Raw genomic sequence first — 17,590 nt, forward strand, 5'->3', positions numbered from 1 at the left:
CCCGGACTCATTGGGCGCCGGACCGACAACCACCACCGACTATACTAATGCACCTATCCCCGATGGCAGACCCAACGGCACCGGCTGGATTGGCTGTCCTTCACCCTTATCGCATCTGCCCCTGGCTCACTCAATGCGAGAGATATAGCTCAGTCGGGGATCTCTTATTATTTCCGGTGGTGATTCGGTCCCTGAGCAAGGACCAATTGGCTCCCAAGCTTGTCCGCGATCCGGCCGAACACAATCCCCGGTCGGTGCAGATGCTGGAGTTGCAGTGGAAGTTGCCTACTTAGTAGTGTTCCACGATGAAGGACACCTTCAGATCGGTCCGCGTCACATTCACCCTCCCTCTTCTTCTACTCACAAGCAACAACTTCTGAGAAACTCATGATGTTGATCTTTCTCCTCTTACGGCCCGGTGGACACGTGACTGACCTCGGGATGAGCCTTGACCGAGGCTGACTGCCAATGCGGGGATGGCTAACCCGGCTCGGATATACCGCATATGCCACCTTGCTCAACAGCGCCTTCTAGATATCTCACTCCATTGACTCTAAACGTATCCACGGAGGTGTTCCCAAATAATCACTACGACAACAGCAATATGTCGCAGCTGTCTTCTAACCAAATTCCATTTTCGGAGCCGCCATATCTCTGCGGTCTCCCTTCGCCCTACTACTCGCCGGGCCATCGTCGCTTTCAAAAAGCCTGTCGCGATTTCTTCTGGGAACACCTCCACAGCCATGCTGCCGAGTATGAGAAGGCGGGGCAGGTTCCCGAGCATGTCTTCCACACGTTCTGCAAGCATAATATGCTACTCCCGAACATCGGCGCACCCTTGCCCGTGGACTGGCTGAAGCGCTTGGGAATCGCCGACATCCTGGGAGTCAAGGTGGAGGACTGGGACTACATGTACACGGGAATTTATTTCGACGAGGTAGGTATCCTGGGCACGCCATAGGGCATGACTGACAACTTCAGATGGCGCGAGCCGGTATGGCTGGGCCGGGTTCATCCCTGAACGCCGGATTCAATTTTGCAATTCCACCTATTCTGAAGTATGGCAGCCAGCAGTTGCAGGAACGCTTTCTCCCGGATCTTTTGACTGGTCGCAAACGCTGCTGCATCGCGATTACAGAGCCGGAGGCAGGCAGCGATGTTGCCAACATCACCACGACAGCCACCAAGACGCCCGATGGAAAGTATTACCTGGTCAATGGTGCGAAGAAGTGGATCACCAACGGGATCTGGTCCGACTTTGCGACCATGGCTGTTCGCTCCGGTGGTCCAGGAGCGTCTGGTCTCTCCGTCCTGCTCGTTCCATTGAAGGGACACCCCGGCGTCACGATGCGCCCGCTCAAGGTTACCGGCCCGATTACCAGTGGAACCACTTACATTGAATTGGACGACGTCAAGGTGCCTGTGGAGAATGTGGTCGGCCGAGAAGGAGACGGCATGCGAATGATCATGACGAATTTCAACCACGAACGCCTTTCGATCGCGGTCGGCGTCACTCGCCAGGCTCGCGTGGCCCTGTCCACCGCCTTCCAGTACTGTCTGAAGCGAGAGGCCTTCGGCAAAACGCTCATGGACCAGCCAGTTGTCCGAAACCGTCTGGCTAGGGCGGGCGCCGAGCTGGAAACGTTGGGGGCCTTTGTCGAGCAGCTCCTTTACCAATTGTGCCATCTTCCCAAGGAAGAAGGAGATCGCAAGCTGGGTGGAATCACAGCCCTCGCCAAGGCCAAGGCGGGGATGGTGTTGAACGAGTGTGCGCAGTGCGCGGTTCTCTTGTTTGGAGGAGCCGGATTGACGCAAAGCGGACAGGGCGAGCTGGTCGAGTCGATTCTCCGAGAGGTGCCAGCTGCCCGGATTCCAGGCGGTAGTGAAGATGTTTTGCTTGACCTGGCCGTTCGACAATTGGTGAAGGTCTATCAGACCGGGGAGAGGAACTTGAAGCAGTCGAAGATATAGTCCGGTTGGATAACATTCTGGTAAATAGGGTGTATACAGTACTAGTGTCAGTGACATGTCATATTGAATAGCATTTTTGGCTGCCAACTTATCTCCCTTGAAGCCTGGGAAATTGCCATTGTTCCATTTGCTGCAGGATGTTATCAGAGGTTATCTTCTAATCTTGATTTGCTGAGCAGGTTACACGAGACTCCACTGAGCTGTTTTGCAAAGGCAAATACCACTGCCAGTGCTGTGGCTGGCAGTCCGAGCGGCAGTTGATATCATTGCCAGATTAAACTCCCGATAGCGCCGGTAACTGCAATCCCGCGTCCCAATGGTGGCCACGCAGCTTCCCTGACTCGTCACACCCGTCACTTATCATCGGCCGATCCGACTTCTTATCTGCACCAAGAATGGAAGCGGCCTCAAATAACGGCCCCTTGCCGAAACCTCAACAGCCCATTCAACGCGCACAATGGGTCTGAAGCAGCGGCTACAAGTCAAACATGGGGAGGTGGTGTCAGGAGTCGACTCCAATGCCGATCTGGATCCTATTCCACGGAATTCAGCCCGGCGGACTTGGGGATGGGTCAGTTTGACTGGGTTTTGGATTTCGGAAGCATTCTCAATCAGCATGTACCAGGGTAGGCCTCCTCTATGCATAAATGAATTTCACTAATCGGCCAGTCACGTCCACATCGGTGTCAAAGGGGTTAAACGCGGGTCTGGCGATCGCGGCAGTGGTTATCGGCCACATGCTCGTGTACATCCCAGTGGTGCTCGATGGGTTGGTGTCCAGACATTCACAGAGAGCCATCTAACAGAAACAGATACGTGGGTTCTATATATGGCATCAACTTTCCTATCCTCACCCGTGCCAGCTACGGCATGCGAGGGAGTTATTTTGCCGTCCTCAGTAAGCCATCCTCAATTTATCGACCAAATCTGTCTGACCAGCTCAGTCCGAGGGCTCGTCGCCATTATCTGGTTCGGCACTCAGACCTACCAAACCGGAGAATGCATCTCGTCGATGATAAGTGCCATCTGGCCATCTTTCGAACATCTACCCAACCATCTCCCGAGTTCGGGGCCTATAACTTCCGCTCAGCTGCTTTGCTTCTTTCTGGCCATTATCGTCCAACTCCCACTCTTATATCTCAACATTCCTCAGCTCCGCTATCTCTTCTTAGTGAAGATGGTCATCATGCCCATCTTCGGCCTGGCCTTGTTTATCTGGGCCGTCGCCACTGCCCACGGATTCGGTCCCGTCTTCTCTAAACCTAGCCAGATTACCGACGGGACACCAGTGGCAGTGGTTTTTCTGCAATGCGTAACCAGCGCTATCGGCCCTAAAGCCACCCTTGCGTTGAATATGCCCGACTTTACGCGGTACGCGCACTCACCTCGCCAAATTATCTGGACGCAAGCTTTAGGTTTGATAGTTCTGGTTTCGCTCTGCGGCGTTCTCGGTGCAACGGTAACCTCCGCCAGTGAGATTATCTATGGCGTGCGGACCTGGAATCCGCTACAGGTGGCTGCGCTGTGGAACAACCGTGCCGCGCAGTTCTTCGCCGCGTTGTGCTGGTCTCTGGCAGCCATAGGGACGAATCTGTCTGCAAATAGTGTGTCTTTCTCAAATGATCTATCCCTTTGGTTTCCCCGGTACATCAACGCACGACGAGGTGCATATGTTTGCGCGGTGCTCAGCATTCTGAGCTGTCCATGGTACATCCAGGAAGAGTATGACATCTTTCCCTTTAAACGGTCAAGTCTAACCTTTATCCAGCGCGGCATCCTTCTCTTCCTTCCTAGGCGGCTATTCTCTCTTCCTCGGGTCCTTAGCGGGTATTATTATAGTGGACTATTGGATCATCCGGAGACGACAGCTGCGCGTTCACTCTCTCTACGATCCGCGAGGCACGCACTTTTTCACGCAGGGATTCAACCTCCGCGCTTTTGCGGCCTTCATCTGCGGGATTGCACCGAATCTGCCTGGTCTAGCGAATGCCTGTGGACAGAGTGGCGTGCCGGTCGGTGCAGTGTATCTGTATTCGCTGAGTTGGTTGGTCAGTATTCTCGTGTCAGGAGGGGTGTACTGGGGCCTTTGCAAAGTTTGGCCGGTAGCAGTGGATGACGACGAGGGAGGTATCTGGGAGGGAGTAGAGGTGACTACCAAGGAAGTCGAGAGTGCTGCACAATAGATTGGATATCGCACTAGATAGTATATCATTCCAATACAGCTACTTAACTACAACAGAATAAATTACTATCAGAGGTATTTCTGTCCCCTCGCCAACCTCCCCACCTTAGAACTCGCATATGCCCCCTTCTTCGCAGTCTTCACTCCCATCCGCACCAACCCAACAAGATGCTGCACCCCAGCCACAATCCCATCCACAACCTGCACATCCCCATCACCTCCAACAGCCTCCTCCACCGCCCCCTTCAACTTCATCATCCCCGCACACCCCAGCACAATAACATCTGCACCAGCACCATCCACCAACCTCTTGGCCGCACCACACATTGCCCCAACCACATCCTTCCCGCCATCAGCACTACCCTTATCCAGCTCCAAAACCCCCATCCCACATGCCTCCACACCAGCACACACCCCATCCATTCCGAACTTTCTCACCGCATCGGCATGAATAACCTTTGACCTCTGAGAAGTCACCACCACCCCGAACCTCCCTCCAACTGTCCTAGCAGCCATCAACCCAGCCTCCATGATCCCTATCACGGGGGCGGATAGCTCTTCCCTCAGGGCATAAACAAGCGGATGATCGCTAAAGCACGCAACCAGGAATGCATCGTACTGATCCGCGATAGGCAGAATAGCCCTGACGGCAGCGGCAGCGGACAGAACAGCATCGAGGGATCCCTCAATTGCCGACGGGGCAGGGATGGGAGCAGTAAAGGGGACAATCTCAACGTCTGGTGGGAGGGTCGGTTTCACCATAGAGATGCAAGTATCTGTCATGGAGGGTGTGGAGTTGGGGTTTATCAGTAGGACCCTTATCTTCCCTTTCTTCTCCGTCTTTGGGACGATAATATCCGAGCTGGTAGTGGACGGTGGCTCCACCACCCCCGTCTGTCCCGTAATCCTCCCATAATGCTCAACCCTGCGATGTCTCCCGAAATCGAACGTACGGGTCTTTCCCGCGCGACAAAGCCCCAAATCACAGTCCGCAATGATAACCTCATCCTCCTTCGTCTTCGCCTCCGCAATAATCCTCCCCTCGGGATCAACAATACTCGACCCCGCGATGAGGGGATACTCCCCATCATCAAGTCCACATCGCGCAGCACTAACACTGAAACACGCATTCGTGTAGCTATGGCACTGCATGACTAGTTTATGATGAAACAGGGACAACTCCTCCGCTTCCTCGGGAGTCATATCCGCCGACTGGCCCCAGAACTGCGGCGCAAAGCCATTGGTATTATATCCACAGGCGACGATTTCGACACCTTGCAGGCCATATTCGCGCCAGGATTCTGCCCAGCGGCGGTCATTGCAGATCATCATTCCGAGGATGGGGTCTACATCTTTTTCACCTTCTTGATGTTGTGATAGTGACGGGGAGAGGAGGCCCGGCACACGGACAGCCTGGAATCCCAGATTCCCCGGCTTGAAGTACCGCTTCTCGAGCTGATTCACGGCTTTCGGATCAGGAAGTGGCTCCACATCACCAGGGAGATGAACCTTGCGGTATCTGGATAGAATTGACCCTGTCGCAGCGTGATAGTACACGCAGCTGTTGAAGTGCTCTCCTGTGTCGGTAGCTTCTGCGAAGCCGACGATGATATCGACGGCAAGATCGTGAGCGGTATCGAAGAGTGCCTTTGTGCGCGGCGCGGTGAGGATATCTCCGTGCTCGAACCAATCTTCTAGCTCGGCTTCGTCGAGGATCAGGTATCGGGGGAAAAATGTGGTGAAGGCGATTTCAGGGAATAGGACCAGTTTTGCTCCTTGGTTGGCGGCATCCTTGAGAAGGTTTATCATGCGGGTTAGGGTTTCTTCACGCGAGGACCATTTGTTGGTCGTGCCCATTTGGGCGGCGGCGAGGCGAACGGTGCGAGGCATGATGGTCAATGATTGTGTGATATACCAGTGAGGGGGAGGTGTTGAGGGGTAAGTTGGGGAATGTGTATCCCTCGGTAGAAGTAGCAGACAAATAGTAGGTGCAGATATACTTCTTGGTATGTCCGGATATATTTCCGCGTGATCGTTGTCGAGCTGGCTTGATTAGGAAGGTCGGGGTAGACCCTATCGCTATCTGGGAGTCAATCTTATCGTCGGCCGATCCGATGACCTCCAGTAGTATTAGTAGGGTGGAGGCGATAATGATAGTGATTTATTATCCGGAGTCTCTCTGTGATATTCACAAATCTAGAACAACTGTATACGCTCGTCGCAATGAAAGCTACTCCAGGAATCGACTTGATAATCATCAACGCTACAGTGGTACGTGCCATTCTACTATCTAGAAACATCGCTCACACCAGCAGGCCACCGCCTCGGATGTAGTCCCCAACCAAGATATCGCCATCTCCGGCGGCAAGATTGTCCTTCTTGGACAGAATCTCCCAGCACTATTCCCCAGTGCAGCAACAATCGCTGCAGAGGGCGCATATGTGACGCCAGGTGGTGTCGACAGCCATGTGCATCTGCAACAGGATAACTCCCCAACTGGCGATACCTGGGAGTCAGGGACTCGCTCAGCCATCGCAGGAGGTACAACGACGGTTTTAGCCTTTGCGAGTCAAAAACGAACTGACGAGAGTTTATTTCCCGTGGTCGAGGAATATCATCGAAGGGCTACCGGCCAGGCGTACTGCGACTACGGCTTCCATCTCATCCTGACAAATCCCTCCCCGAACATTCTCGATGAAGAGTTGCCAGTGCTAGTTAGCAGTGGTATCAGTTCTGTAAAGCTATACATGACTTATCAACCAATGCGACTTGGGGATGGCGAGATTCTAGATGTCATGGAATCCACCCGTCGGCTGGGGATGACGACGATGGTGCACGCCGAGAATCACGAGATGATCCAGTGGATGACGGAGAAACTGGAGGCGCGCCGCCGTACAGAGCCATATGGTCACGCTCTGGCGCGTCCGAATATTGCAGAAGACGAGGCGACATATCGCGTCATTTCTCTGTCTGAGCTGGCTGATGTCCCCATCCTCATTGTGCATATGTCCTCCAAGCTGGCTGCAGCACATGTGCGGGCGGCTCAGACGCGGCTGCTGCCAGTTCACGCGGAAACCTGCCCTCACTATCTGTTCTTCACGAGTGAGCGACTAAAGGGTGAGGACTTTGAAGGGGCCAAATGTGTATGCTCGCCAGCGTTGCGAGAAGATCCGATGGACCTGGAGGCGATGTGGGCGGGTCTGGCCAATTCAACCTTCACAACAGTGTCCAGCGACCACGCACCATCTAAGTGAGTACCACCCGTGATTATGTCGATTATTGCTGACCAGGGAGATTTGATCACCCCCTCGGCAAGAAGAAGGGCACGTCTAGCTTCACCCAGATCCCGAATGGACTGCCGGGGCTGGAGACGCGACTGCCCACGATGTTCTGCGGTGGTGTGCTCACCGGTCGCATCTCAATCCAGAAGTTCGTCGAACTGACTAGCTCGAACCCAGCCAAGCTATACGGACTGGGGAGCTCAAAGGGGACAATTCAGCCGGGTTTCGACGCGGACCTGACGATTTGGTATCCCACGCCAGAGCAGGCTGCCTCCAACGGCACGTCGGTCATGACACCATTCCAACTGTCCAACGACATGCTGCATCACGATATTGACTACACCCCGTTTGAGGGCATGGGGTTCACCAACTGGCCTCGATATACCATCCTCCGCGGAAAGACGGTGTGGAACCGCGACGCAGGTGGCATTGTCGGCAGCAAAGGAGACGGAGCTTTCCTGAAGAGAGGACCCAGCTCATTGAGCAAGCCTCGGAATGTGTTTGTCAATGAGTTCAATCCGTACTCTAGTTAGTAGTAATGGGGACAAAGTATGAAACCAACATGAGTCACAGAAAACAATGATCATTGACATGGTAACATATAAAATAGTATAGACAGTAGTATAATGCAATCACCCAAGTGCGGTCGATCCAGGTATAATCCCAATCACAGCGCCTTGCACATAAGAATTTTAAAACAAAGCCATCATCACGATACTAACAACCACAACAACAACATTCGGCGGCTTCGAGACAGCACTCGCACCATTCCTCGCAGAGGAAGCAGCAGCACATCGTGATGAGACAGGTGGTCAAGCAGCCACGGTCCTTGGAGGGTTCTTGTTGGGGAGGCGCATATTGCATGGGCTGGGGAGGAGGGTACTGGCCACCAGGGGGAGGGTAGCTATGAAACAGACAGCGTTAGTTTCTGAGCTCGGACAAACATTCATAGTGTTCGGAAGGTACATACTATCCCTGGGGAGGCGGTTGCTGCTGGTAGGACATGGTTGTGGTTCTGTCTGTTCTATGATCTGGACAGAAGTAAGTATTGTATAGGGTCACACAATGGTGGCCAGTGGACCAGCGGGGGAGCTCAGGAGTTATATAGCCGGAATCCACGGAATCCGCTCAGGGCGCCAGGCAGGCAGACGCATTACTGGCCAAAGTCCGTCAGCCCTGCGGACAGACACCAGACGAGCTGGCGGATCTTGGCCCTGCAAATTTTGCTGGGGTGCGATCCACCGCCGAGGGTGCGATTGGATGTGCGCTCAGATGAAAGTGAATCAGCCATCGAGAAAGAGCATGGAAGATCCCCGTGCCGAGCCCAAAGTATTGGCTTGGGAGGAAGACAACATTGGCGCTAAGAATAGATACATATCGAACCCAGGTCAGGTAACACAACACACCTCAATACTCCATGGGCCTGCCAGTGCGGGCGGGCGCATCCGCAACCTACCACAATAACAACCACGCTTATGGTGATGGTGGCGCCAAGCACACCCTGCCCCGTCGGGCGGGAAAGTGGAGCATCACTTGGGTTAGATTACCTGCCATTTCTCTCATTCTTCCTCATTCAGGAGAACTGAGCCAAGCCGCCAAGAGTTCCGGCAGGGATACTGGGGACACGCTTACTGGTCACTCCTCCAGGATGAAATTGCGCTCTCCCCAAAGCTGTACCTCGCCTGGAAGCGCCAAGGCCTAGAAGCGCCCCTTAAGGCTGGCGGGACCCACCCAAGCTCCCCCCTGTCATCCAATCACCCCGGACCACCACCATCCCCCAGGGTCTCACGCTCTCCTCGGCTCTGGAAGAACGCTGTTGCCTACGCCATCATCGTGGCTGGTGTCGTTACATGTGAGGCTGGCTATGCATGGCCATGATTTATTTATGTCCATACTTGCTGCAAGGGGGAACGAATTCCACGTTCGTCCTATCACTTTGTGGTCATTTACTATAGCCTGTTGAGTCCACATATGACACCGGTAAGATAAAGTTTTCAGTGCAGATTTTATTTCTAGGCTCATGGTAGCCAGAGGAGGCTGATAACACCCATTGCAATACATTGATAGTATTGTATCAGATTTTTGTAGACAAACATATGGATTGATTGGCCAGATGTTTATAGCCCCCGTGATATTATTATCAACCTAATATATATCTAGTGAGTAACTAATCTTGCTACTGTGCTTACAATCTGGATGCTTGGGAGTATCTCTAATGGTCATTTAATCACACGGGTACATGTTCGATCACATATGAAACTGTAGTAATCATTCCTCATAATCTTCTTGCAGACCTCATGTTTCATCTCTCATGTATGATATCGTATGGAGCACCTCTCTTTTACACTAGAAGGAAGCTCAAACGTTTACAGCCCCACCAAAGTATCAATCCAAAAGATCGCATGCTGCCCCTCCCCCTTGACATTCAAATCATTGTCACCATTCCGAAACACTGCATCTGGCGCCCCCTCGAACCATAGGTGATATCCCGGCCCATCACCAGGATAGATATTGTCACCTCGCGGCGTGATGATATACCTGCCTTCCTCCTTTGGCCACTCCTCGAACCAGAGATCTGTTCCTTCATCATCGAGTCCAATCCAACCAGTAGAAATACCATAGTAGTCAGCTCGTGCCGTGCCAAGGTAGGTATGAGGGTACTACATACTGTCCCTTCAGCGCTAGATATTTTCCCGTCTCGGTCTCCTTGAACCGGTATCCATTGTCACCTTGCTCAACGTAGAACCGGTCACCCTGTAGTGCTTCCGTGGCATTTGCGTATAGGGTGCCGGATGAATCGTAGTGTTCGACATTCTTGCGAGACTCGTTCAGGAGCTTGTCGTAGCCGGTGATGTTACCCTCGTCATCGCGCTGGAAGGGCAGACTGCGGCGAAAACTGCGCAGGTTGACGGTGTTTCCGAGGGCGAATTTGGGGTGGTGAGTACGATAAGTGCGGCCCATCGTGATTGTGAGTGTGCGATTCTATGATAGTACACTAGTTTCAGTGGTGGTATGTTGCTAGATGTTGTCTGGTGGAATCACTGGACCATCGAAATTAGAGGAAGACGTGGCTTATATGCTTATCCAGAGGTTTCTATGTACTTGATCGTCGACTAGATTGATATCATCATGACTATGAAGATGTGTTCATCTGCAAAATGAATGAGATGAACTTTCTGTGGGCCTGATCTGGTAAAGTTCGTAATGTCTTCTAGCAGTTGCGAGCTTCCACCGACACACTAGCTACACCATAGCCAGACATGCTAGCAGCAATGAAACAAGTGAACAGTAAATATTTTTCACATACATTTGCTATCTCGAAAGTAAATTAAGATTATTGTTGGTGATGTTGTACCTTATACGTAAACCGATAATTGGATACGTCACTATGATGAGCGTCCACTTCGTTCGGTGGAGCCCCACCACCGCCTTAATTGGCAGAACTTAATTGATTTTTTAGATCATTGCCATATGATGGCAGTATTTAGTGATACAAAAGCTACTTAAGTGCTAAGTCATCAGAAAATATGAATTCAGAATAGTGTAGACTGATTTTTGTACACGTCGGGATACTACACTTGTGGCTACTTCATATTGTAGCACCAAGCCCTCTCAATATATATATATTAATCATATATTTAGGATCATCCTCGAAACAATGCTAAATCACAAGGCAGTTCTAAAGCTCCCAATATCCATAATAGGACCGTTCAATATTATGCTTCGAATACATTGAGCGGAATTTCACATAAGCATTGTACATGTCAATGAGATGAGGTGGCATATAAGGATATAAATCAGTACCACTATGTGCATCTTCTTTTTGGAAGTTAATTTTCTGATACCGATGTGCATCATGCCGCTTAGACCCTTATCTGGTGCGCTGTAGTCTCTTCACATTGCATACAGTACATGAGACCATCGCATTAGACCTAAAGAGGGTTATTCCCACGGGAGTCTGGCATCCAGCCAAATCCCGGCATGTCAGACGCGGGTGCCTGCAAGTGGGGACGCAGACTATGCTGCTGCTGTAAATCTATCGCATAATGATTTAGTGGTATAAGTTTAGTGATGCTTAGTAGATGCTATCGTAAGAGCGGGAGAATATGGGTCCAGGAATGCCGGCGGATAAATCTATAACTGCTGTCCCCATAGTTATCCAGTCCCTGCAGTACCTAGTGCAGCTTCTGAGGCCTAAACTGGTTTTGGGTAAGTGGATGAATGGCATAATTCCTTCTATGTTTACGACATCCCAAGACTCGAATGTACACTGGGCTATGATTGTGTGTTCACGCAGTTACCTGAATGATTGTCTACTGCGAGAGAGTCATTGAAGCCATCCTGTAATGAATTGGTTTTGCATGTTGGTGCAGCTATCGGGACTTGCTCGGAGTTCTGGTGCGATGAAGACAAACCATGTGGGCAGAACAGCATCACTACAACACAGAATATGTATGTGGCGTGGTGAAGAGGATCTGTCTTCGGCCAAGTTTCAAAATACTAATAATGCCGCTTCATTATTCAGGCACATTCTTGTTTCACGGAGTAACAATATCAGTGGTCTGTAGATGGGGCAGAAAGTGTTTCTGTTACACCGACTCTTTAACCTCATTGACGGATACACCGCTCTCTTCCGCGCCAGATGGCAAGTCACGTCCGTCATGATTATCCCCTTTTCCGTGAGAGGTTTGCTTCATCTCTCCCGAAACAGGCTGGTCCATATTTTCATACCATCATACAATTCCAAAAAGACTTTTGATCAGCGATAACCTTGTTTTGATTTAGGTCCGATCACGACAAAGAAAGCAGCTCGTAAGAGACCCCAGCTGGCCCTACTCGCGCTAATCTTCTCGGCATCCCATCAGTACTAGTAGTGGATCCATGCTGCATGACACGCCAATCAACCAACCACTCAATTATTAATGCACGGTAGCACGGGCGCTTATCAGATGGTCTGCGGGGTTGGTTATCATTTTGCCAACCATCTAACAAATCATCCCAACATTTCCAACTCTCCAGCACCAGTGTATCCCAGACCACAACCAGGATTTAATAGCTCCATTAACGCAGTCTCAATATCATATTATAAAATCTATTCTCCGTGGAGGGCAACGCAATGTCCACAGTCGACAGCCCCTTGCTAGGGCACAGACCTCAACACCCTCACCCAGATGATGTTGAGCATCCACTGGGCCACAGTAAACGGCGGCAGGGACCCGGCTCCAATGTCCTCAAAGTTCTAGCTGTCTTCTGGACATTTCTGATCATGGGGGCGGGGGATGCAGCATATGGGGTAAGGACTGTAGAGAAGAACAGACTTGCCGTTATTGAAACTAACAATCGTCCAGCCTTTAATTCCCTACGTAAGTGCAATCTCGCCATCCTGTTGTAGATAAGCTGTTGAGTAGAAAGCTTGAAAAATACTACGACATCTCACACGGCACCGTTTCGCTTCTATTCCTATCTCCCATTTGTGGCTACACACTTGCGGCACTCCTGAACAGCGAAGTCCACGTCCAAGTGGGTCGTCGCGGTGTCGCTTTCATTTCAGCGGCCTGCCACTTGCTAACGTTTAGTATCGTCTCCTTGCATCCTCGATTCCCTATCGTTGTGGTATCTTTTGTGCTGTCTGGGTTCGGCAATGGACTAGCAGACTCAGGATGGAACGCTTGGATAAGCAGCCTGTCTCGCTCGAATGAGTTACTGGGGATGCTGCATGGTTTGTATGGGCTGGGAGCTGTGCTAAGCCCATTGATCGTGTCAGGACTGGTAACCAAGGCCAATGTTCCGTGGTTCTACTTTTACACTATTATGGTACCGCTCTCCGATGTCTGCTACCTCCACTACCTACTCATATGGATATAGGCTGTGTGCGCTACTATGGAAGCTGTTGTCTGCACCATCGCCTTCTGGGATGATAGACCGATCGCCAGAGGAGCGGGCGATGATTCCGATGACAGCGAACATGGTAGCCTAAAACGTGCTCTTTTCCAACAGCCCTATGCTCGGGTGACTTGGATCTGCGCGCTCTTCCTGCTCATTTACGTTGGCATTGAAGTCGCTTTGGGCGGATGGACGGTCGTCTTCATGATGCAGGTACGCCACGGTAGCCCATTTGCCAGCGGCATGGCTGTTACGGGATTTTGGCTGGGCATCACCTGTGGCCGCATTTTCCTCGGATTTGTTACGCCGATGATAGGCGAAGAACCGGCAGTTACAGTATGCCACCTCTCACCCTTTCCACCCTGATCAGTGAGTTTGGTCTTAGCTCATGCTCACTTTCTGCAGCTATATTCCGTGTTGGCGATAATCTTCGGCTTCATCTTCTGGCTCGTGCCAAATTTCAACGTCTCAGCAGTCGCAGTCTCCCTGCAAGGCTTCTTTCTTGGCCCTCTATTCCCGGTCCTCATCGCAGTGGCCACCAAGCTGCTTCCCCAATCACTACACGTGAGCTCGATCGGGTTTGCCTCGGCGATCGGAGGGGCTGGAGCAGCATTGATGCCATCGGCGATTGGTGCAGTCGCAGAAGCCAGAGGGGTCCAGATTCTGCAGCCTTTCATTCTTGGGCTCTCGGGTGTGGCCCTGATATTGTGGATGTGTTTGTGGTGGATTTCAAGGAGCAATTCACGGACATCGAGTTAAAGAGGCCAGACCGCCCGAAAGAGAAGCGCTCTGTTATTGCACATCATCCTGGACGATGCGAGAAGCGGTAACATTATCATCGCTGTGCCAAGGATGGGACCAGAACAATCACCGCTGTTTCACCATTTACCTGACCGAGTATTTGAGTATGAAAACTTCATTTGTTAGACCAGATAGAGAAGAAAATTGGGTAAAAAAAAAGAAAAGCAAAAAGAGAAGAATACATACAACAGAAGGGATTCGCTGGTGGTCACCCACCCAACTACTAACCTCCCGGCGTGTAGCTTGAGTACGGCTGAGCGGACGGGAAGCCCTATTTTCCACACCCTGTGGTCGTATGTACTTGCTATCAAGAAAGCAGGGTCTATATGCAGTACATCATCAGTGAGAATAGTGTAGATCTCATGCTGAGCTGGGCAGTTTAATTGCGCGCCCGTAAACTGCTCCACATTATGCTCGGTTCTCGAATCCGATCAATGACGATTAACACGATTCCGCCTTTCAGGGAATGTAATCTCGCAGGAATAACATGTGAATTTCAGCACAATTGATTCTAGCATGAAAATGATGGTAAATAATTCTAGCCATAATAGATAACTTCCCTGATTGTTGTTGCCGGAAGCTTCAGCCATGTGACTTGACCGCACGCCTTCTGCCAGGGATCCATCCACCCCCCACTTCCGCTAATTATCTCCGTCATCGCTTTCTTACCTTCCTTCACGGAGCTTCTTTTGTCTCCATCAATTGAATGACTCGCAACTTTTAGCTCAGGCATCATGGGCAGTGTCCCCTACTACCCCTACAATGAATTCCTTACCCCCCCGTCGGCCTGGTCGCCAGAGACGACCACGAGTTCCTGATGCGCTCCGCAAGAGAGCCGCGCGCGCGTATGCTTCCTCGTCGCAATCTAGTCACAAAAACAGTCATTGACTCTTAATTGAACTATCAGATGCCTGCCTTGTCGCCAACACAAGGAAAAATGTACTTTCACCGTCATGACCTCTTGCACTTGCCATTCCTCGTCCGTCGACTGATCAGGCCTCGGAGCTCTAGGCCATGGTGGCGGTCCGCCCTGCGCACGCTGCCAACAATACAACCGCACCTGCCACTTCGAAGATACTCGACCAAAGCCAACAGGTATTTCCGCAGTACCGTCGCAGCGCGAGTTCCAAATGGAGCGCATTATACGTCACTTCCTAGGCGGGGACGTCTCGCTCGATCCCGCTCGGCTAGAGGAGACCGCAGACTTGCTGGAAAGCGGACGGTATCGCGGGACTCCTCCAGAGACACGAGGAGTGGAGGATGAAGACCAGACACCGGAGAGCTATTCGTTGGAGCCATTGTCAACGAACACCATGCGTATGTCCAAGACACTGTTCATAAGGGCAGCCGTTAACTGGCCTCGCATCAGACTATTCAGGGGAATTGTCGCACTGGAATTTCTCCAAAATGATCCGCCGACGTCTACAGAGCTTGGGTACTCCTAAAGGACAGAAAGATGCATGCGCTCCTCAAATTGCATTCACCCATGGCACCGCTGACGGATCGTTCAGGGCTTAAATCCCTCGGATGGATTCTTTCGCGCTACTGGCCTGCAGTCGGCCAGTTCGTGTGTCGCCTCCTCCATAGAATACTTACCACCTCGTCCTGTTGCCGAATTCCTAACCAATACCTTCCTCGAGTATGCACAGACAAACTATTTCTATTTCCCCGAGACAGTCTTTCGGGAGAAGATGGACTACTATTATTCTGTCGACAGGCCGCTTGTGATCGACGATGCGGGTTGGATTTGTACCCTGTTAATGACGTTTGCGATTGGCACTCAATTTGCATACATGCAGACTTCCTCGACGGAGAAGCCTCCTTTTTCGGAAGACATTCCTGACGATCGCATTGGGATGGATCTATATCGGTTTTCGTGTCGTTTGATCCCTGATCTCATCACCACCGCCTCGCTTGAGACTGTGCAGGCCTTTTTATTACTGGGTGTGTATACGTTGCCGATTGATACCGCAGGAATGGCCTACACGTACTACGGCCTGGCCATCAAAATGGCCATCCAGAATGGAATGCACCGGAAGCATATTGCGCCGTCGGTTTCGCCAGTGATAGTGGAATGGCGGAACCGTTTGTGGTGGACAGCGTATTCCCTTGAAAGGTGAGGCACTAGTCTACGTCGTGTGAACCGGGCTCACAGTCACACAGCCGTATCAGCATCCTCCATGGCCGTCCTGTATCCGTGTCTCCCTCTGAAACAGACGCCGACATGCCTGCTGACCTGGTTGAGCTGCGCCAACCCAGCGGTATCTCAAATTTACCGAATGTCACGGCGGCCATCCACTTGACAAAGAAGCTTGGGAAAGTGGCCCAGATTATCTTACGACTGCGACGATGTCCGCGTAGTCATCAAGATGCCTATCTGCACCAACTATGCAACCTGAGGATGGACTTGAGCAGGTGGTGGGACTCGCTCCCGAAAACATTGCACTGCCGCGACCTTGATCCAGCCGGGCCCTTATTTCGGTCCAATGTGCACCTTGAGCTAAACTACGCTACCGCACTAATTTATATGGGCCGGCCTTTTATCTTTCTACAAAATGAGATCGCGGATAGCGGTGGATATGGATCACAAAAAGAAGGTGGTCGTGCCGAGTTAATCGAGACGTTCTCGCGAAACTGCACACGAGCAGCCATAAGAATCATTGACCTTTGTCAGCTGCTGCATGACTCGGTCGGACTCGCACGCGTGTCATACACAGAGTTCAGTTCGTGCCGCACAGCTTTGCTGGCCTTGATTGCGCAGCTCCTCAGCGGGTCATCACAACCGATAGGTGGCGCCCTAACGCGAGGAATGGGCCTGATCCGCCAGATTTGTGTAGGGTTGGAGTCAGCTCGGTCGGAGATTGCAGTAATCGAAGCGCTTGAGCGTGCTCGGCAGCAGCTTGGTCTCGGCGAACGATCTCCCCTAGGAGATTCGTCTGAGACAGGCTATGACCAATTCCAGAAATGGGCCAAGCTCTGGCGCCTAGGTCCTTTGAACTCGGAAGCTTTTTCACCTCCAGCAGGAGTTGAGTCGCCCAACAATCCAGGCAGTATTCCTTCATTTGACGGATTTTTCTCCTCGTTTCCGCAGGAACTTGATGCCTTTGCCGCGATTCCAGGCTCCGAGGATACTGCAGCGCCGCCTAGCATATGGCCTGTGCCGGATGCATTCCTCTCGTTTCCTGGAAATGTGGACGCCGAATCGGAGTTTGATAGGCCTCAATGAAGGTGGATTTAGTTCCAAGCTGTATATTACGATGTTACTATTACAAAAGACAAACTTCTCAATGGTCTAGATGATGTCACCGGAGACGTCGGAAAGTGGCACCTTTCAGTAGCCGTCAGTTGTTCTGGACCCACAATGGTTTAAAAAAACACGTTACTCGCTGGATATCCTGTCCCAGCGAAATGTTCGGCCCATAGAGAGGTGGTGGACCTGTCTACCCGGTTCTTCAAATGCAGTATTGGGAAT

The 17,590-nt window shown here is 51.5% G+C and overlaps 7 protein-coding genes across 7 annotated transcripts; 5 read left to right on the forward strand and 2 right to left on the reverse strand.

Moving 5' to 3' along the window:
* Positions 1 to 604: 604 nt before the first annotated feature.
* BO87DRAFT_424822 (acyl-CoA dehydrogenase family protein) lies at positions 605 to 1,971 on the forward strand (the record flags this gene model as incomplete). The annotated part of the gene is made up of 2 exons (XM_025627259.1): positions 605 to 937; positions 982 to 1,971. 2 exons carry the CDS (start codon positions 605 to 607, stop codon positions 1,969 to 1,971), a joined length of 1,323 nt encoding a protein of 440 aa, XP_025480797.1.
* Positions 1,972 to 2,154: 183 nt separating this feature from the next.
* Positions 2,155 to 4,154, forward strand: BO87DRAFT_415020 (nucleobase cation symporter-1 family protein; the record flags this gene model as incomplete). The annotated part of the gene is made up of 5 exons (XM_025626663.1): positions 2,155 to 2,597; positions 2,641 to 2,740; positions 2,784 to 2,869; positions 2,916 to 3,693; positions 3,740 to 4,154. Exons 1-5 carry the CDS (start codon positions 2,429 to 2,431, stop codon positions 4,152 to 4,154), a joined length of 1,548 nt encoding a protein of 515 aa, XP_025480798.1. The 5' UTR covers positions 2,155 to 2,428.
* A 68-nt stretch (positions 4,155 to 4,222) lies between these two features.
* BO87DRAFT_415021 (carbon-nitrogen hydrolase) lies at positions 4,223 to 6,191 on the reverse strand (the record flags this gene model as incomplete). Its single annotated transcript, XM_025626664.1, has 1 exon — positions 4,223 to 6,191. Exon 1 carries the CDS (start codon positions 6,041 to 6,043, stop codon positions 4,223 to 4,225), a length of 1,821 nt encoding a protein of 606 aa, XP_025480799.1. The 5' UTR covers positions 6,044 to 6,191.
* Positions 6,192 to 6,376: 185 nt separating this feature from the next.
* Positions 6,377 to 7,967, forward strand: BO87DRAFT_424825 (hydantoinase/dihydropyrimidinase family protein; the record flags this gene model as incomplete). The annotated part of the gene is made up of 3 exons (XM_025627260.1): positions 6,377 to 6,424; positions 6,469 to 7,403; positions 7,448 to 7,967. 3 exons carry the CDS (start codon positions 6,377 to 6,379, stop codon positions 7,965 to 7,967), a joined length of 1,503 nt encoding a protein of 500 aa, XP_025480800.1.
* Positions 7,968 to 9,800: 1,833 nt separating this feature from the next.
* On the reverse strand, positions 9,801 to 10,395 carry BO87DRAFT_395967 (uncharacterized protein; the record flags this gene model as incomplete). Its single annotated transcript, XM_025625218.1, has 2 exons — positions 9,801 to 9,972; positions 10,103 to 10,395. 2 exons carry the CDS (start codon positions 10,393 to 10,395, stop codon positions 9,801 to 9,803), a joined length of 465 nt encoding a protein of 154 aa, XP_025480801.1.
* Positions 10,396 to 12,445: 2,050 nt separating this feature from the next.
* BO87DRAFT_375513 (MFS transporter) lies at positions 12,446 to 14,262 on the forward strand. Its single transcript, XM_025623061.1, has 5 exons — positions 12,446 to 12,727; positions 12,783 to 12,797; positions 12,847 to 13,248; positions 13,300 to 13,653; positions 13,723 to 14,262. Exons 1-5 carry the CDS (start codon positions 12,551 to 12,553, stop codon positions 14,074 to 14,076), a joined length of 1,302 nt encoding a protein of 433 aa, XP_025480802.1. The 5' UTR covers positions 12,446 to 12,550; the 3' UTR covers positions 14,077 to 14,262.
* A 514-nt stretch (positions 14,263 to 14,776) lies between these two features.
* On the forward strand, positions 14,777 to 17,532 carry BO87DRAFT_356513 (Zn(II)2Cys6 transcription factor). Its single transcript, XM_025621373.1, has 6 exons — positions 14,777 to 14,963; positions 15,026 to 15,057; positions 15,130 to 15,435; positions 15,488 to 15,576; positions 15,630 to 16,234; positions 16,282 to 17,532. Exons 1-6 carry the CDS (start codon positions 14,881 to 14,883, stop codon positions 17,342 to 17,344), a joined length of 2,178 nt encoding a protein of 725 aa, XP_025480803.1. The 5' UTR covers positions 14,777 to 14,880; the 3' UTR covers positions 17,345 to 17,532.
* The last annotated feature ends 58 nt before the right edge of the window (positions 17,533 to 17,590 follow it).

The sequence above is a fragment of the Aspergillus neoniger genome, assembly GCF_003184625.1.
Source record: "Aspergillus neoniger CBS 115656 unplaced genomic scaffold BO87scaffold_12, whole genome shotgun sequence".
Classification (NCBI taxonomy): domain Eukaryota; kingdom Fungi; phylum Ascomycota; class Eurotiomycetes; order Eurotiales; family Aspergillaceae; genus Aspergillus; species Aspergillus neoniger.